This window comes from Strigops habroptila, chromosome 5, assembly GCF_004027225.2.
Source record: "Strigops habroptila isolate Jane chromosome 5, bStrHab1.2.pri, whole genome shotgun sequence".
NCBI lineage: Eukaryota > Metazoa > Chordata > Aves > Psittaciformes > Psittacidae > Strigops > Strigops habroptila.
This window is the reverse complement of record NC_044281.2, coordinates 67893988-67914039: the sequence shown is the minus strand read 5'-3', so window position 1 is coordinate 67914039 and position 20052 is coordinate 67893988. Positions and strand designations below refer to the sequence as shown.

General features: G+C 59.4%; 1 protein-coding gene across 3 annotated transcripts in view; it reads right to left on the bottom strand.

Moving 5' to 3' along the window:
- Positions 1-219: 219 nt before the first annotated feature.
- The window catches only part of KCNIP2 (potassium voltage-gated channel interacting protein 2), a 43755-nt gene continuing 23922 nt past the window's right edge, over positions 220-20052 (bottom strand). For 2 of the 3 annotated variants that reach the window (XM_030485783.2, XM_030485782.2), the window contains exons 2-9: positions 3989-4084; positions 2726-2850; positions 2280-2349; positions 2110-2180; positions 1553-1660; positions 1061-1165; positions 733-795; positions 220-413 (exon numbers count right to left, since the gene is read on the bottom strand). In XM_030485783.2, the coding sequence (XP_030341643.1) occupies positions 366-413; positions 733-795; positions 1061-1165; positions 1553-1660; positions 2110-2180; positions 2280-2349; positions 2726-2850; positions 3989-4084 (686 nt within the window). In that variant the 3' untranslated portion in view covers positions 220-365. Of the gene's footprint in view, positions 414-732; positions 796-1060; positions 1166-1552; positions 1661-2109; positions 2350-2725; positions 2851-3988; positions 4085-20052 lie in introns of all 3 variants that reach the window. The other variant, XM_030485781.1, reaches the window with a different exon arrangement.

The window sequence follows — 20052 nt, the reverse complement described above, 5'->3', positions numbered from 1 at the left end:
CTCCCAGGGCTGAGAAGAGTCAGGGCTGGGGAGCTGAGGCTGCACGGGGCGCTGTGCATGGGGGGATCCTGTATCACAGCTCAAGGCTGTGGTTTCCCTGCTGGGAATAGGTGCAGGGAGGTCCATCCAGGCCAAACGCTCACCCTGTGTCAGCCATGCCCATGCTCCGATGTCAAGGAGCACCTGCTTGGGATCCCCTAAGGAAAGCGGAGCATCCCGGCGCCGGCCATGTCTCCAGGAAGGGAGGCCCATTTTCATGGAGGTGTCTGTGCAGCCGGTGGAAAGCAGGCTTGAAGGAAAAGTCGAGAGAGAAGCAGGTTCTGGGCTCAGTGGCAGGAGAGCTCAGCTGGAGGCAGGTCCGGGAGCTAAATCACGCTGTCAAAGAGCTGCATGGACCGCATGATGTTCTCATCCTGCGGGGAGGATGTGGGAAGTGGGCGGGTTGGGCATGGAACAGCAATCTGGGCAGCTCCCCTCAAACCTGGCTTTAACCTCAGGGCAGCTCTGACCCATGGGACAAGAGCCTGAGGGATTACAGGCAGTTTCCAAGCCCTACTCTCCTTGTCAGTACAGGGATGCTGGCATAGATAGAGTTCCCAAAGCAGAGCCCCAGCCCTGTTCCTCAGAGCTCTGCCTTCAGCCTGCACTGCCAGGAGGGCAGTGGAGGGGACAGAGGTCCCCAAGGGACAGTGAGGTGGCCCAGCCCCAGAGCAGAGCTGCAGGTGGCTTTACCTTCTGGCAGGACTCCAGGAACTCCTCAATTGTCACCACGCCATCCTTGTTTCGGTCCATTTTCTGCAGACAAGCACAGCACGGGGGACATGGCAGGGACAGACCCAGCCCCAGGGGGAGCCCAGCACCCCCTGCCCAAGTCCCACATCCCCCTACCCCAGCCATACCCAAGTGCCTGGCAGGACCAGGGTGGCCTTTTCTATTCCTGGATCCAGCACAGCCCTGCTTCATCCCCAGTGCTGGGTGTTTTCTCTTGCACCACGCCAGGTTTTGGGCAGCCACTGGCTCTGTGCTGGAGTTCTGCCTCCCCAGGACATGCTCAGCTCACCTGGAAGAAGTTCTCCACATGCTCCCGGGGTGCTTCTTCCCGCATGGCCGGGTAGGTGTATTTGCCCATCATGTCGTAGATGGACTTCATGATGTCCAGCATTTCCTGGAGGGATGGGGAGCATGGTTGCAAGGTGAACATGGGCTCTGCCTCTGCCTGGTCCCCAACCTGCACCTTTTTCATGATGCTCTCAAAGGAGTTGTGGGGTGCTCAGGTGTGTTCCTACCAGCTCTGTGTACAGTGTGGGGCCATGTGTGTACCTGCATGTGTGATGGAGCCCTAAAGTAGCACAGTTCTCATCCATCCTCCACCCCAGAGACACACCAGTGCCAGGGGGCCAGGAGGGACCTGTCTGCAAAGCTGAGCTCAATAAATATTGGCACCCCCCCAGATCTCCCCCAGAGCTCAGCTAATGCCTATGAGTCCTGCCCTCACCCCTCCAGGGACAGACCTGTGCTGGCCTCAGGGACCACTCTGGACCCCCCATCCCACCTCTTTGGTGATGCAGCCGTCTTTGTTCAGGTCGTAGAGGTTGAAAGCCCAGTTCAGGCGGTCATCAATGGTGCCCCGTAGGATGGTGGACAGCCCAGACACAAAGTCCTGCAAGGATGGGCAAGGCAAACACATGGAGTTACATCTACAAAGTGTGTCACTGACACAGCCCTGCTTCTCCCTCCTGCAGAGGGGGAACTCAACCCCAAAGTAGGTATGCCCCAGAGCTGGGCTGACAAGAGAAGCATGGAGTATCAAAAAGAGCCTGTGGAAAACCGATGGCTTGTCCCCAGATATGTCCCACATTAGTCCTCAGCCAAAGCCTGAACAAGACCCAGCCATGGCTGGGTACCTACGAGACACTAGCCAGAAAATACAGAAAGCCTCTTTTTTTGTTGCTTTTCACTGTTTTCCCACTGCCTCTGGGAATTTAATGAACTGTGCCAGCCCCTGTGTAGCTCTTCATCCATCTCCAACACCGCTCAGCCCTGCCCATGGTACCTGAAGGGCCATGCCCTCCCTGCCCCACTGCTGTCTCCTCCTTGATCACAGCTCACCTCAAAGCTGACGGAGCCGTCGTGGTCGGTGTCAAAGGCATTGAAGAGAAAGGTGGCGTACGTGCTGGAATCTGGGGGGAGGTAAACAGTGAGGGGGGTGCTGTGTAAACCCTTGCCCTGTGGAGGCACCCATGCAGGGCGTGGGAAAGGGGACAGGGATGGGCACTCACCTCCCTGCGGGAAGAACTGTGAGTAGATCTGCTTGAAGTTTTCTTCATTGACGATGCCACTCGGGCACTCCTGCCAAGGCAAGCCACAGCGTCACCTCCATGTTACAGAGAGGGGCTGAGCACCCCCCTGAATCCCTGCATCTCTCCTGCCATGCCCCTCAGCTCTGCACTGCCTGGTGGGGCGGCTCTAAGGCTGCTTGGAGCATCAACCTGATGCAACCCCTCACTGGAGGGGCTCTGCATCCCAGGCACCCAAGGGATGGAACACAGGATCAGGCCTGCCCACTGAGCTCCCCAGAGGTGGGATCAGGCTGTAGCCTGATAAACTTCAACCCCAAGGTCCAAAAAGCCTTTGCAAACCCTGGGCACCACTGGGTGCAAAGCACCCTCCAAGGTGGACATGGCAGCAGAGGCAGGGCTAACAAAGCTGGTCAGGGAGTACTCACATTCTTGAAGCCTCGGTACAGGACCTGCAGCTCTTTGCGGGTGAACTTGGTCTGCTCCTGGAGCTGCTCCAGCCCCTCAGGGCGGTGGCAGATGGTGGAGAGCTCAAACTCATCCTCAACGCTGTCTGCAAGGAACCCAGGGGAAGAGAGGGCGGCTGAGGCCAGCACCATCCTGCCATGCTGGGGACAGGAAAGACACCCTGCGCAGCGCACCCTGTCCTCTCACCTGACCAGGGTGACATGTTTATGTAGTGCCCTGCTCAGCAGGAGCTGGGTCTATGCCAGCAGGGAACACTCAGAGACACCCGTGGGACAAAAAGTGGCAACAGCCCCCCCAGCCTCCAGTACAGCCCAGGCTGGGCAGAAAGGGGGCATGAAACCTCCTAGTGCTGAGAAGCCCCCTGCTTGCTCTTCTCCTCCACCCAGCACGGACATCTGCCCTGTGCAGCTGAGACCATGGACATCCTGCAGGTCTGTGCTGCACCCGGGCTTGTGTCCAGCAGGAGAACTGCTCCCCAGACCCCCAAGCCCCAAGTTCCCCCCAGTCTTGTCTATACCCATCCAGCTCACTGTGCCCCCCCTGCATTGGTGTCTTCTGCCCTCCACCTGGCAGGCTGCACAACCCCTGCCTGCAGCAACCAGCACCCCCAGACCGCACTGCAACCAAGAGGGACTGTGACCCCACAGCAGGTACCCCTCATCCATGGGGTGGATCATCCCCTGCCCCTCCATACTCACCTCTTCTCCCAGGGGGAGACCAGCTTGCACTGTGGGGCAGGGGGTGACCCTGGCCAGGGGCTTGGACTCACCGAGGGGCCGAGCACACCCAGTGCAGAGTGGGTAGATGGCTCTGGACAGCTCTGTGCTCGCGCACTGCTCAGTCCCTTTTGCCCCCCTCCATCACACCTCCATCTCCAAATCAACAATGAGCTGCAAGAAACAACCTCCCAGCTCTTAAAACAGTGCCTGGAGGGTCCCACTTCCCCAGGTCAGCTCCAAAGCAGGTCTCGCCACCGTGCATCCTGTGGGAGCTGCTTCAGGGAGCTGGATAGGGGGAAAACCAGCCTGGAAGCAGGCGAGGACAGAGGTGGGTGCAGAGCCCATTGGATCGGACCCCTCCAAGCCAGGACTGATCCTGACAGCCCCAAACCCAGAGCAGGGGAGTGGTGGAGTTGTCCCCTTCCCTCGGGCAGGGCCAGGGCGAAGGGCAGGCAGCAGCATCGCTGGGGACACACACACACAAAGGCAAGAAGAAGCACTTGCTTTCGCTGAGCGAGGGGATGGATTTGGGCCGGCAGCAGGGCAGCAGTTTGAGGAATCGCTGCTTCAGCGCTTTTTTAGTTTGGCCTGGCGGGTTGCCTGGAAGAAAGAAGGAGTCACCAAGCAGAAGAAGAGTTAACAGAGCAACAGCCCCGGACCCAGCGGCTGCAGGGTGGGCACCCGGTGCAGGCGAGCGGGGCAGGAGGCAGCACATGCAGCGTGAGGCCAGAGGAGCAGGAAGGCAAAGCCCAGCCCAGGCTCTGCTTGGCCTTTCAGCTTCGTCTCAGGACAAACCCAGCACTGGAGGTTCCCTCCTTGGGAAGTGTAGGGATGGCAAAGGGGCAACCCTGCTGGTCTACCCACACCCAGCCACTCTGCACCCCACCACTGGAGCATGCTGGGGTGCGCTGGAGATACCCAGCAGCCCAGAGACCCAGGAGATGGCAGGGCTGGACACTGCCTGTCAGCCTCCAGGACAAATACGTGCTCCCTGGGGACCCTCCCCTCCCCATGGGGCTGTGCAGAGAGGCAGAGCAGGATGGAGCCCAAGGAACAGCCTGCAGCCGGGGCATCGCATCCTCCCCGAAGCTCAGGGCCGGGTTTGATCCTGCTGGCACCCGACGGCTGAACACGAAGCATGCACCGAACCCAGCCATGCAGCCTGACTGCAGCATGCACCCCTCCCCAACACAGCACTGGGATCCGAGCCCAGGGACCTGCTTTGAGACAGCCAGAAGGGGAACTGGGCTCAGAGCTTTGCCTTGGCCAGGCTACGGGGCAGGGTGAGGGGCTCCGCACATTAGCCTGGCCCATGGCCATCGCTTCCAAGTGTCCCTGCATTAACAGCAGGTCCCCTTACTGCACAGACACCACCACCACCTCCTATTCCCCTATCTGGACCCCAGTAGCTTTGCTCAGCCCCATCTCTCCCAGCTGGTGCTGCCCCACAGCCACAGACCCGCTGCCTCCCTTCCCGCAGGGCCCCACAGTGCCTCAAGCCAGCAAACTCAGTGCAGGACTAATGCCACAGGCAGGGAGGGGGAGAAGAGGAGGGGATGAAGGTCGTGCTGGGCTCCAGCCCCCAGAGGGAGGCAGACAGCAGCATAGGGCACCAATGGGACGAAAGGTGCAAAGTCCTTTTGGGGCTCCGCTGACATCGTGTTTGCTCCAAGCACCCTGGACATCTGCAAGCAGCAGGTCACGATGCCTTCATCCCAAACCCTGGTTTTGGGGTTGTTTCTCTAGGGACCTTGCAGTTGGGGCTTCTCCAGCAGCTTTCTTAGCCTTGCGGGGCTGAGCTGAGCCTCAGGTGCTAGGGAAATGGTGCTGCATGGTACCCAGCTCCAGGATAGGGATGTGGATCTGCATCCTGCTAGGCAGGTTGGTCCTCAAGTGCCCACAGGCAGGACCTGGGACCCTTTGAGCTCACACCAAGGCAGCAGGCTGGGGCAGGCAGCTCCATCACTCTGCAGCAATGGAGAACAGCTCCAGGAGGTCATTGTCCCAGCAGGACATCACATAAAGCCACTCAGAGAGGGCAAACTTGTCTCCGGGGAAGTGGCATCCACAGGAGGGTGCTAGTGATGTGCAAACACATAGGGATCTTGGTGCTGACAGGACAGCACAGCCTGGCTCCTGTCTGCTCTGGGGTTTGCAGGCAGGTGAGAAAGAGGCTTTTTCCCTTCCTAGAAGCAGGCATCAGTTGTGCACAAAACATGGTTTGACCCAGCTGCTTTTCTAGGGCTTTAATTCACAGAGTGAAAGGGAAATTGCACCTTTCAGCCTTCCAAGGACACTCTGGGTCCCTCCGAGCTATGAGAACAGACCTGGGAGGCAGGAACAGCCCCTTCACCCAGGGGAAAGGGACAAGGTGAGCAGAGCAACACCCAATGCCAGGGTGATGGACCAGGGGAAGGAGCAGGGTGGGAGGGAAACCACACAGCGAGAGAGATGCAACAGAGAGTAAACTGTGGTTGGACTCACAGGGGCAGCAGGTATAGGCACGTGCAGTAGGTCAGGTCGGGTGCAAGTTACACTTTAGTTTGTTATAAAGAAGGAAAAAGAAAAAATAAAATAAAGAACATGGGCATTTGCTTAAGGAGGAAACCGAAGAGGGCCCGATTCCAGGGGCCCCAGGGCAGGGGAGGGAGCACGTTCAGCACATGCGGCTTAAAAACAGGGGAGGGGTGACCAGGGCTGGGGTTTTGCTGTCCTGGCTTTGGTGTGCCCGAGGGCTCTGCTGGGCAGGACACACCATCCCCTTTCTGATCCCAGCATCCAAAACGTGAGCAAGTCTGGGGACTCCCTGGGCTCTCCCTTGCTGGGAAACAGTTCTGCCCAAAGCGGGAGCAGAGCCTGGCTGTGTCCTTCCCCACTGGGCCCATTGGATGTCCACATCACAAAGCCCTGTCCCTGCTAGCGACAGCTCCTTTTCCAGCCATCACTCTGCCCCTCCACCTCTCTGCAAGAGCCATCAAGTGCCTGGCACAAAACAAGCCAGCAGAAAGAGCTGGCGGTGTTTTATCTGCAGTGGGAGGTCTGCTGGGTTAAGTGGCTTGTCATTTCCTATGCGTCACTCCACAGCCCAGCATCTTTGAAACACACATACACACAAACTGAGCCTCCATCCCTGGGCAGCACCAAAAGGGGAAGGGATTTCCCACCCCCACTTCTACCCTCAGTTGAAATGAATTCCGCAGGTTGCTGGACACTGGCTCTGCAGGGGTCTGCAGCAGGCAAATCCCTGGCTCTAGCAATGACCTGTGGACCACTCACTATTGAGTCACAGCAGCTGGTGTGTCCCTGGGGGCTGGATCCAGCCAGTGATGCCATCTCAGAGGGTTATACGGTGCTAGGATGACTCTCCCCATCCCAGGGAGGACCCAAGCCTGGGCTGCTCCATGGTCTCCCCAGGGAGAAAGCAGCAGCCAGTGTCAGCCTGATACATAATTATGTCCCTGCCCTCCCCACAGAGCCACAGCCACCAGCACCCTCCCAGTGACAGCTGGCTGGGGAGACCAACGCACCCCTTCTAGCACTGTCCTGCTAGAAAACACCCTACAATAACAAACCAACAGTGACAAAACTCCCCCGCTCCCTCTCTCAGTAACTCGTTAATAAATGAATCACCATGATGGGTGGAAGATGTGCATTCCACAGTAAGACCCTCCTTAGCACCCCCAATTCAATGCCTGTCCACAGCATATTCCAGGGTGGGAGCAAAGCATCAGCAGCTTGGCTCCATGGGGCGACACTGGATCAGGTGGAAGGGCAGGAGGAGTTGGTACCCCAGGGACAATCCGCCAAGCACCCTGCCCTAGGAGCAGGGATGGGGTGGGAGAAGGCACTGGGCGAGGGGACCCTCCGCCTTTTCAGATAGCATGGGTGGCAAGCAGGAGAACAAACCCCAGCTAGAGCAGGGGGACGAGCCAGAAGAAGGGGCAGGGCAGGGCCAGGGGAGGATGGGGAAGGGATCAGCAGTTCCCAGAACATGCTCTTTTCAGTAGAGGAGCCTCCATCCCATTCCAGAGCATCCCCTTTTCCAGGGAGGCCAGAGGCACATCACCAAGCTCCCCCTGCCAGGCCATGGCTCTGGGTCCATCTGGGCAGCGATGCTGAGCCCCTACAACCTGTGTCTTACAATCATCCCTATGTAGGGCTTAGCCCTGAGCAGGGTCCACCAGCCCTGCTTCCCCTTTGCAGCACCTTGGCAGCGTCACCTCCTGGTGAGGGGACCACAGCTCACGGGGGCCTGCAATGAAGGCTGCAATGGAGACAGGAGCTCCCCCAGCTGCCCCAGGGGGTCAGGATGGGTCCCGCCAGCAGCAGCTCTGCAAACGACCCTCATCAGTCAGCGGTGACAGAGCCAAGTGTAACCAGGGCTAAGGTGCCTGCAGCAGCCGCGGGGGCCAGACAGTCATCCATTAGGGGAATGAAATCAGAGCTGGCATCTCCCAGGGCAGGGGACAGACAGTGAGTCCCTGTCCCGGGGGTGGGACAGGGGCAGCCTCAGCCCAGACACCCAGATCATCAGGGCTGAAGGTGGTGAGAGCAGCAGAGCTGCTGGGTGAGACCTGTGGTTCATGGGGCAGAAGAGACCCAGGGAAAGGGTTCCACAGTGCCAGGGAGAGGAGAGGGGCTGCACGACCCTCGTGCTGAACGGGAAGCAAAGGGAGACAGAGGCATGGGCCAGGAGAGGCCACAGAGCGAAGTAGGGCTCACAGCAGCACTGTCCCCATTCCCATTCCCATCCCCAGCCTGTGACAGTGCTCCCAGACAGCCTGGCTGTGCCCAAAGGAGTTATTGGCAGCATAATAATTTCTCAGTACAAAATGTTAAGAGAAGGGAAGGGGGCAGGATACAGATGCCAAGGGACAGAGGAGCTCAGGGGCTGCCCAAACACAGCCAGTAAGGCTGCAGGACTGGGACAGCCATGGTCATCACCCTGCCACAAAACCTAAGCACAGGGACACATCCTGCAGGGTCCCCATCACCACCTCCATGGCAGGTACAGATCTGGCAGGAGGAACTGGCACATCTAAGGTGCCAGAGGAGGCGCATTAAATGCCCAAAAATATACCAATACCCCAAAAATGCCCCAGCAGAGCAGCAGCTCCTCTTGGCTGCAGGAAGTGTATCCTGTAAGAGAGCTGGTGCTTTGCATACCCACTACCGAGATGCCATCCATACCCTCCCCAACAACACACAGGGACAAATCCTGGACATGCCTCAGCCTCACCGCGGCCAGATCCCAGGCAGCTCAGGGACATCCTCCATCACAACAGGCTTGAAAGAACCTCCTGGGCACAGCGCCCTCTTTCCCTCCCTATGATCAGCTACTAATCGGTCCTTTGGATCCCTCCTGTCGGCATGTCATCCCATCACAGCTCCCATCCCAAGATCTGCCTGCCCAAGGGGATGCGGTCTGCAGCCCCTTCATCTTGCAGCATCCCCAGCTGCCAGCACTAGCCAGAAGGCAGATGGGATGGGGGCAAACAAACCCCAGATCACACCCATGCAAAGTCTCTTGTCAGCCTTTGTCCGAGCCAGGATGTCCGTGCCACAGGCAACGAAGGCAGCCAGAGGAGAGAAGGCAGCAGCAATGTGCTGTTCTCCGCTCTCCCACTCTCACCAGACACAACCAACAGGTCGTGCATCACTCTGACATGTTTTTGGTCCTCTTGTCTGGCCACATCCAGCCTTACCCTCATCACCCACATGCCAATCCAGGGAGCTCAGCACCCACAGCAGCCCCTTCCCTCCCCAAGCCTGGCACAGCCCCACAGGGAGGGTAAAGGGGCCAGGGGCTCCAGCCTCTTTCAGCCACACTCCCCCCTTAGCTGCCAATTCCTGCAGCAATGGAGGAAAACCTTCCCCTGCACGGTGCCATACCCCACATCCATCACTTCTTACCCCCTGCTCCCACTCATCTCTTGAGTCCCAGCCACCTGCAGCCCTTTCCCCATCATCTGACAAAGCCCAGCCCTCTGCATCCCAACTGCATCCCCCAGACTTCAACACCCCAGAAAGTCCCAGTCCCTCAGCACCACACACATTACTGCACCCCAGTGCCTCCAGTCCCAGATATTCCCCACCCTAATGCTCCCAGATACTGTAACTTTCTAGCATCCTGCACCCCAAACCCCCACATCCCAGTGTCCCCAGATATTCCCTCCCCAACATCCTTGATACCCCTGCACCCAGTGCCCCCCCAAGCACCCCAGCACTCCCAAACACCCTCACTTCCCCAGCTCCTTACACCCTAATTCCACCAGACACCCTCACACACACACAAAAGCCCCAAAACACGCTAATCCTTCCAAATCTCCCCCAACCTCCCTGCAGCCCCTGGGACAGAAGGTGAGGAGCAACTCCACCACAATATCCCATCCCACTGCAACCCCAACCCCATCCCACTGCAACCACAACCCCATCCCTGTCCCACCTCCCCTGGGCAGGTCGATGATGCCCAGGGCATGGAGTAGCTTGAGGCTGGAGCAGAGCAGCAGGATGATGCCCACTGTTTGCAGCCCCTGCGGGTCCCAGGGTGCCCCATCAACCGACATCCCCCAGGCACAGCCCCAGCAGACAGCTGGTCTGACAGCAACAGACTGAGCAAGGGAGGAGAGAGGAGGGCAGGGGAGGAGAGACCTGCCTTGGCCCTCCCTTTTCCCACCCCGGCACCCTCTAGGGTCCCTCGGGGCACCCAGGCTGCAGAGGAGGAGGGAGACCACACAACTGCACAAGGGACTTAGAGGTTAGCTCTCACCCCTGCACCTACACAGCCTGGCACAGGCTGCAAACTGCAGAGGGGTGCAGAACTGGCACCAATGGGTGCTCCTGACTCTCACCCAACAGCAGCACATGCTGGCATCAACCCTGGAGCTGAACCATGGTTCAGCAGGGACCCTTGAGCTCATCTCTCACTGGGACATTGATGCTACTGAGCCCAGGACCAGCCCCTTTGCCCCATCCCAAACCACTAAATCTGCCTCCCAGCAGTGCCCCACCTTGCATGCACCCACAGCATGGCATGAGGAGCTCCCTGCCCCAGTGCTCAGCCTTGATCACCGGTCACCTCCTCGGACACTTGCCACCCTCACCTCTTCCCTCTTCACCTCCCTGCACCTCTTTGCACCAGCAAGTAAATCGCAGCCATGTGCAAGATCCATGGCATGAGGAGGAGCCATCACTGGGGTCTGCCAGCCTTAGGTACCTTGCTTGCTGCTGGAGGGGAACGTGCCCCATGGGGTGCTGCCTGGACGGAGGGCAGCACGGTGGGGCAGCCAGCCAGGGTGGGGGCTGCCTGCAGCCTAACCAGAGCCCTGCCTTGTGGGCAGCAGGGCAGAGACCCCAGCCTGGCAGCAGTGGTTATTAGAATGTCTCTTTGGGCTAGTTTTCTACACATCTCTCACCTAAAAGCTGCTTCTGATCTGGCCACTGCCTGCTCCAGTGGCACAGCAAGCCTCTGGGCAGATGCCCATGGAGAATGAGACATTTCTCTGCATCCCTGGGAGGGGATGCCGCAGCCAAGCACAGACAATGTGTGGAACGTGCTGCTACCTGTGTTCCAGGGACCACAACCACACAGAGCCCTGACCAGGGCACCTCTATTCCCACCTGTGCCCAGTCCTGGGGTCTAATCCTGCCCTTCACATGGGAGAGGTGAGATGCCGTTGAGCTCTCACAGCTTCCTGCAGCCCAACACAATCCTGTGCTAGAGGGCCCTAGACCAGCTCCAAGCCAACTTCTCCCATTGGACTCCAAGGTCTCCATCAGTGGAACAGGACTGCAAGACAGGGCTGTCCCAACAGGCTCCTTGCTGTCTAGCTTCACTGCCTTTTCTCCAGCCTGCAATCTTCTCACCTCCCTGTGCCGAGCAATCTCCCTGCCCATCCGTCTCCTGGCTCAGAGCCTGTCTCTGGGGCAGGATGCAGCAGAGAGGGACCCCTGCTCCATGTCCAGCTGAGTCCCCTTGCTCCCCTCTCCAGGCACATCAGCAACAGAAAAGGCAAGCCAGGCCAGGGGGAATTGGGAAGGAAGCAATGTGAAAAGTGATTAACATGAGGCCAGAGGGAGAAAAGATTCAACAAGCTAATTACATCTGGCTGGGCTGAGCGGGACATGACACCACGCAGTGGTGGAGTTGGTGGGGTGAGTGCCATGGGTGCTGCAGAGCTCAGTGCTGGGAGAGCTGCCCTGTCCTGGCCACAGCAGCAGGGAACACAGCCAAGGGGACCCAGGACCAAGTCCCGTTCTCCCCCAGCTTCAACCTCGCCAGGCAGGGCAAAACGGTGCAGCACATCCTGTGTCCATGGCGATGGCCAGGGCTGATGTCCCTGGGTGTGGAGTATGTGGAACATGCTCCAGAGGGGAATATAGGGCCCTTAGGAGACCTTCTTCTTCAAGACCAATGGATGTGGCCCAGCTACAGCATGTATCAGAGTATAAGCCTTTGCTGGGATCCAAATTCAGAGCCCATCCATGGCTACCATACATCTCTGCCCCTTTCCCTCCTGCTCTGCAAGCCCTCGCCATGAATAAACGGCTATCTCCTGATTCAGCCATCAGACCCTGCCCAGCCCTACAGCCAGCTGAAAAACCTGCCAGCCCTTGGGAAAGGAAAGGCAAGGGTTAAACCCACTGCACATGGGGAAATCTCTGGTGCACCCAAGCCCAGGGAATCCCAAACTCCAACCTGGAGCAACTGCAACTGCCCCGGGCTGGATTGCAATGCTCCAAGATGTGCCCTACCTGCAGCCAGCTTGCCTTGACCTCTCAGATCTGTCAAACACACCAGGCTGGATGGTGCCCTGAGCCAGGGGACCCCTGGCATTGCGCCCCAAAGGGCTGGTGCCTCCTGCAGCCAAGGCTCCATGCTCCTGCCAAAGGGGTTCCTGGAAAGCAGGGCTTGGCACAGGGCTTCAGTCTCGCCAGTGCCACGGGGATGCTCATTTTCTCCCCCATTTTGAGAGACCCTCACCCTAAGCCAGGTACCAGGAGGTAGCCATGCTGCTTGGGTGGCACCCAGGCAGGATGCTGCTCCCTCCTGCTTCTCCCCAGACCCTGGAGGGGTTTGGCACCCTCCCCAGCCCCTCTTCTCCCTCTGCATCCTCAGCTCTGTGGCAACAGCTTTAGCCCCAGGGGGAGGCGGGGGCCAGCACACCCCATGTCAGGGGCTCTCCAAGGCACCCCAATCCTGCCTGCCCCATGTACAGACCCTGACCCAGCTGAGGCAGGGGCAGTCCTGGGCAGACACCAGTTATCTTGCTGACAGCAATCTGCAGCTTCATCCAATATTCATCCAAGGCTGGGCTACAGAGGCAGCTCTCCCGCCTTTTACCTCCTCCTCACACCTCCTCCTCCCAGCCGGGACCGATTGCTCTGCTCTGAATTATTGATGCTGCACTTCAGGAGCCAAAATCGATAGCATTTCTCTTCATCTGCCCCCTCCCAAGCACTTGGCCAAAGCAGGCTCTTGTCAGGGGGCTGGGAGCCCCCCGGGCAGCTCAGCAGTGCTTGGGCAGCTCTGCTAGGAGATGTTCAGGGCTGGGGACAGGTGCAGCAGCACAGGGCAGTGGTGGGGTGACATGGCCCGTCAGTGATTAACCAGCTGGTAAACAACGCCGGCTCCAGCATCGATCGCCCCTGGAGCACAGCACACCCACAGGAGATGCTCCACCGCTGCTGCCAGACAGCGGCTCTGGCTGTGCCACCAAGGCTGCAGCAGGGTCCAAGGGGGGACAGTGCCAGGGGGCAGGGTGAGGGCGTACAGACAACCAGCACTCCTGTCCAAACCCTTGCTCAGATTGGGGCCACCTGCAAATGGAGGACAGGCTGCTTGGGGCCTCATCCAGCTGAGTTTGGGAACTCACTAAGACTGCAGTTCCCCCACATCGTCTCCCTCCCCTCTGTGGTCTCTCTAGGGACACACAGGGTCTCACTCCAAGATGTTCACACTGAACCCTTCCCCAGGGCTCAGGTATTTTTCCAGGCTTCTCTGGAGATGCTCCATTCCCAGCCTGTCACTGCAGTGGCAAAACACCGCCCAGCACAACCCATCCCCAGGACACCACCAGCCTGGGCAGAGACAGTGATGGGCAGCGATGGGGCAGGGAGAGCACAGGGCAGCTCCTGGAGCAGGGGAAGCATGGCAGGCGGTATCAATGGCTCTGGAGCCGGTGGTGAGGCCCGTGTCCATTAGCAGTCCTGAGCCATTAGTGTACGGTTTCACGCTCTTTGTGGTCCCTGTGCTGTCACTGCTGGTAAACAACCCCCTCAGGGGACTCAGCATTTCCCAGCCCCAGATACCTCTTGGGACCTTCCCCAGAGAACAAACTCCCCTACCTGCTGCCTCCCTAACTGAGGTGGGGATATGTGTGACCCATGCTACAGCATCTCACCCCCGTCCCAACACACAGCCGCTCAGCTGCAGCTCCCCATATCGTGCCCAGGACTCAGCTCAACCTCAGCCAATTTCTGCCCCTTGAGCAACACATTTCCCTCCCTTCCAGACACCTTTTGGTGATGGAAGCATTTGCTGCCAATCCTGGCCACCTGGGTCCCACTCCCACCACCACAGCTGAGGTGAATCTCCAGCCAGGCCAGAGAGATCCATAGTTCCCCAGCATGGGGATGCAGGTAGAGGGGGACAGGGCAGGCTGTGCCTCCCCATGCTGCACAGTGGCACCAAGTCCTCCTGGGGATGAGAGAGGGCTGGCAGCAAGGCAAGGAGCAGCCACGCAGGCCAAGGGAGGGCCCCTGCTTTGTCCTACATCCCTCACCAGGATTGCTGCAGGGGCTGGGGTCTCTCCGCCTAGCCCCTCTTCACCATGCTGGTAGCCAATGTGCTGCAGAGCAGCTGCAATCGATGCCACCGACTTTGCTCCAAAGCACAGGGAAGCAAAAGCACAGGGAGGAGGGAGGCACCACCAAATCACCAGCAGAACTGCAGAGCGGGGTGCAACCTGTGCAAAGTCAGTGTACCCCTCCCCGGGGTTCACAACGGGATGCCTGGCAGTCAGCTCAGCTGCTGCCTCAGTTTCCCTCCTGGCATGATCCACCTAGGAGTGCTGCTGCTGGAGCACAGGGACAAAGTGAGCAGTTAAGCAGCAATAAAAGCTTCCACTCACCGTGCTTTCCTGTCCTGCAAGCAGGTTTGTGGGACCAGAGCGAGAGATCCCCCCATCTACCCTCCAGGGCACCAGTGGACCTGGCAAACTGCCTGTGACCTCCTCAACCTGTGTGTGCCCCAAGTGCCCGGGGCTGGGCAGGATGCAGCATCCTTCAGATGGGTGTCTGCAGGCATGGGCAGGGGTGGGGGGACCTTTTATACAACCATCACCCCTGGAGCTCAGGGAGTACCCAGCCAAGTGGTCCTGACCTCCCTCCTACCACATACAGAGTCTCTGAGCGGACCTGGGCTCTGCCAGTTGTGCCCCACACACACTGCTCAGCACGTTGCAGGGCCCGTCCCCAGCTGGGCAGCACCCCCTGTGTCCCCCCACCCTGCCCAAGGGCCACAGGGTGCCCTTGGAGAGCCAGGAGCAGGGAGTGTAGCAGGCACCCATCCTGCCCGGGCCTGGCTGCTCTGCAGGCTGGTCCTGAATCTGACACCTCATGTTTTGGGTGAGGTGACCATGGACACTGGGGACACCTTGCTCCCATAGAAGTGCTGGAAAACATCCTAATGCCCATTTGTACGCTCACACACAGTCCCAGCCCACAGCACCCCAGCACACATCAAAGCCATCACCATGCAGCAGACACCCTGCCCGCCCTTGTCCCCTCCCCACATCCCCAGACACTGGGACCTTGCACGGAGCAGGCAGGACACCCTGCTCCTTGCATCCTACACCCCTACGAGCAGCAGATGGACACCGTGTCCCAGGACTCCCCCATGGATGCAGCATCCTTGGAGGCAGCTCCAGACACCCACCGCCTGCCCACTGTGACCCCGGAGGAGCCAGCACCACCCACACCCGTTACCTTCCAAGGACACAGGCTCGAAGAGGCCAAATTGCTCCAGCACCTTGACGAAGAGGACCAAGACCACCAGCACCGCGATCATCTCAAGGCCTTCCAGGTTCATGGTGGGGGTGTCTCATGGCCCCTCACCCACCACCCCCTCCCCACCACAGCCCTGCAGCCCCCTCACCCCAGTGCTGCAGCCGCCAGACCACACATCCCCAGGGACCCCTGCCTCTGTCCCCAAGGGGGCATCAGCTGTCACCCCTCTACTTGGGGGTGCCCACCGTGAGCTATGGGCGAGCAAAGGGTCAGTGTGGGGCTGTGGTGGGCAGCTCAAGGAGCCACGGCCGAAAGCCCAAGCAGAGCAGGGCCGTGCCTGTGAGTAAGAGCAGAGAGAGGCCAAGTGGAGGGAAGCGTGGGGGGGTGGCAGGGCTGGGGGGGCCGGGGGGGAAGGAGGCATGCCCTCCCATTCCAATGACACCACCTCCATCGATTTGCTTAATGCAGTTGCTAAGGAAACAGGCCACAGATATTAAAAGGCATTCGGTTCCCAGGGGGGGACACGGGGAGGGACAGGACGCTGGGCACTGGCTAAACATCCAGGATGGGGATGACTCAGACTTGTCTTCTGTGCCCCACATGCATGCCAGCCCCATGGGGACCACCAGGGCTGAACACCCCAAGGTCCCCACAACCCTCTCCTGGGGAGGGTCTGGGGCAATAGGTCCAGCTGCCCCATTTCCATGCAGGGCCCGGGGGTCTCACTGGGAGATCCAAGGAGATCTCCAAGGGAGCAAGGAGCTGCAATGCAGGATGTCTGAGACACTGCCAGACCCACAGGCAGCGCAGCAATAGGCAGAATAGGAGGGGACACAGGGGCTGGGGACTCAGCAGGACCAAGGGTCCCAGACAAGGTCACGTAGGAGCTGTAGGCAGAGGGCAAACCCAGGTGTTTGGTGCCTCCAGCACACATCCATGCACAGCCAGCAGGGCTATATTTAGCTTCTATGCTTTTTCTAACAGCATCCCAGCCCTCGCCTGGCTGCTTGAGCACAGGCCAGAGGGACCAGGCACCCACTGGTCTCTGCCCCATCCCCTTGGGGTGCATAGCTTCCCCCGGGGATGCCACTGGCACTGCCCATCCCTATGTGATGAGTTCCCCGAGGTGGGGCATGACACAAGACTGATCCCAATTCCAGCACCAGTGTGGCAGGCATGGAGCAGGGCTGTCCCCATGCCACTGCTGCCCCTACCCCACCCTGTACTCCCCAGGAGCAGGCCGGTTGCCCCACAGGTGGGGTGGCCATGCCCAGGCTATGGGGCAGACTGCCTGCCCAGCTCTAGGGCCACCCTGCCCCCACAAAGGGCCCTGCAGACAGGACCAGGGCAGAAAGGCCGTTCTCCTCCCTGTTGTCTTTGTGCCAAAAAGGGAAAAGCATCACTCTGGGACACCCATGGCAGGGAAAGCGATGGCAGAGCTACTGGCTGATGCTGCAAGAGCTGCCAGCAGGGCTGCCCAACACCAACCCCCCAGGCTCAAGGCCCCCATCCAGATGCCCATGCCCAGCCCAGGAGGCTGCAGGTTTGTCCCCTGGCAGGGATAGAGAGAGCTGGTGACTCAGTCCTAGGTCACGGCATGGCTGGGCTATCTAGCAGCTCCGTGCCACCAGCTCAGCATCTCAGGGGTGTGCTCTCATGGATTTGACACCAGCAAAGATGCCAGCGATGCATTAGAGGCAGCTTGGGGAGAGAGATGAAAATTCTCCCCAGGGAAACATCCTTCTGGCTGGAAGTTTTCAGACCTGACATTTCCTTTTCTTGGAAAGAGGCGAGTTTCCAGGCACTGAACCTGGATTTCAGCTGGCTGGCTCCCAGCTTTGCCCCCGAGTCAGTCCCTTCAGCAATGGGACAGCAGAGACCTGTTGCACTCTCGAAGGAAGTTTCCCACTGACGCCAACTGCATTTTTAAAACCACTTTTCTTGCTGAGCCCTGGTTGAAATGGTTGAAATCTGTTCTCTCCTCAAGCCTCCAGCTTCTCCCAGGGCCGATGCCTGTCCCACACACCATGAGGCTATTTATACAACCTAACTTTGGCCAGACACAGTGGTAGAGAAGCTTTCCCAGCCTGAGCCTGGGGCAGATCCTCTGCAAAGGAACCTCCTCAGCCCATGTGAGAGGACCGTCGCCAGCCCCTTATGCATCTCCATCAGCATCACGGGATGCTGGTGCTGAAGGGCACAGACGCAGGTCAGCCACGGAGCAACAGCTTCTCTGCATGCCCTCGTGCCCATCCCGTGCCAGCCAGCCTCCCCGGTGGAGCAGTGATAAATCACCTGCCAGCCGCCATGTCAGGATTACTCATTTCCATGCTGGAGCCATAAAAGCCCTCCACTGTTCTTGCCAGCACGACGCAGTGTCCCACCAGGATCCCACGCCCCAGTGCCACACACCGTATGAGAGCCCAGCTGCCAGCACTCCCAAACTCACCAGGGTTGCTTGCCCAGAGCACATCCCCTCCCTCCGAGGGCAGCTCCAGGTGGGCTGCGGGTGTCAGGGATCACCCCCTCGGCTCTCTCAGGTCCCCAGGGATGCTCCTCCATCTGGAGCTGCGCTCGGGATGGAGGAGACACATGAGACCACACGCGGGGCTTTGCCCATGGAGCCAGACCTACAGCCACCTGCAAGGGATGCTTGAGAGACCATCCAGTACATACGCACCCAACCAGAAGTGGGACAGGGCTTTACCCTCTTCCCACCAACTGGCATTACTCCCAGGGGTGGCTCCTTGCCCCTGCAGACAGCCAGCATTTGGCCATACTGTGGGAAGAGCCACAAGGCCCTGGCTGAGCCTTGCATGGAGAGGTCACACGGATGGAATAACGCACTCCTGGGCAGGAGAGGCCCTGCCCGTCCCCGGACACATGGCACCAGTGCCACCCCTCCTGCCCTGCTCCTTGCCTTGGGGGTCTCACCCTGCAAAGCCCCCAGCATGCACGTCCCACTGCAGCAAGGCTTAGAGAGACCCTTCACCAGGGAAACCAGGACCCCCACCACATCCCAGAGCAACCCAACACACCAGATGAGGAGCAAAGATGTAGGTTATGCCCAAAGGGACCGAGAGCCCCAAAATGCAGGTTGAGGCACCAGCATTGGGCACCCCACACAGAGTGGGAGGCATTAGGGAGTGCCGTCTGTGTCCCCATCCCACAGCGAGGGGCAGTGGTACCCAGATTCCAGCTGCACAGCAGAGCCAGATGCCCCCAGAGCAGCCTTGGGCACTGCCACGACTCAGCCGTGGCTGCTCTCACACACAGCGGAACAGAACCAGGAGGAACAAAGTGACTGAGGAGGAGATGGAGGTGCCCCAGAGAGGCAGAGAGGGCTCCCGATTCCGCTCTGCCACACCAAGTGCCTGGCTCGCCTCACCACATGGCTTATGAAAGGGGACAGGATGGGCCAGCGTCACCTTGTCCCCCCATGTCCCCAGCCCCGTACCTTCAATGCCGCTGATGATTTTGAAGCAGCGTGTGGTGAACCAATAGGAGATGAGGAGGAGGATGGCTATCAGGGAGGCATAGAGCAGGCTGTCATTGTGCAGGGATGTCCTCTCCATGGCTCCATCCCCTGTGCCTGCCCGTGCCCCCCGCCCAGCCCCACCACGCTATCTGGGGCAGCCGTGTCCCGGCAGTCCCCCCGCCAGAGGAGCCGGCCACCACGGGCAGGGAGGTGGGGGCCGCATGGGCAGGCAGGCAGGTAATTGGGAGCATTGTGTGAGAGCCAGGCTCCCAAACCAATTACCTTAATTGTGCTCAGGCAGCACATGGCAAACAGTTAAAAATAACCCTCCCAGCCCAGGGGGAGAGTGGCACCATCAGCCAGGAGAAAGAAGCAGGGGGCAGAGAACAGACGGGGCTTGTTACACATGTGGCTGCATCTCTGTGACACAGGGCCAGCAAGGCATCACCACAGCCCAATGGCTGCTCTGAGTTCACTGATGACCCCAGGACCTTGAGGGCTCAGCCACCCTGCAAGAAGAGCTGGGAGTCCTGGAAACAGGGCTCCCCAAGGAATGATGCTGCAGCCCCAGATTGGCGAATGCCAGGATCTCCTCTGAGATGCTTGCGCCTGTCCTTGCTCCAGACAGTGGGCCTTGAAGGAAGGTCTCTCTGCAGTCCTGCTGGCACAAAGAGCTAGGTTGGGCAGAGAAGTGCCAGCACCTTGTCCCCTGCACCCCAGCGTAGAACCTCCCCAGGGATGCCTTGGGTCAGCATCCGCTTTTCTCAGCTTCGAGTCAGAGCCAACCACCGCAGTTCTTGCTCTGCAATGCCGGGTGCACTCAGGCCGTGCCGCTGTGGGTTTGGGCACACTCACTCACAGACCCCGAACCCAGGGGGACTAACTACACCCATGCCTTAGACACCTCCGATCCCCAGACCACGCTCGGCCCCATCAGCTGCCCCGTGGGACATGTGACTGTGAAAGATGCTGGACCCAAGTGTTTCACCCCAACAACTCTTTGTACGCAGGATGTCCCATCCCAACCCCTGCAGCTACAGCCAGGGGACGTGGCCACCCAAGTGTGTGGTGAGGAGCACAA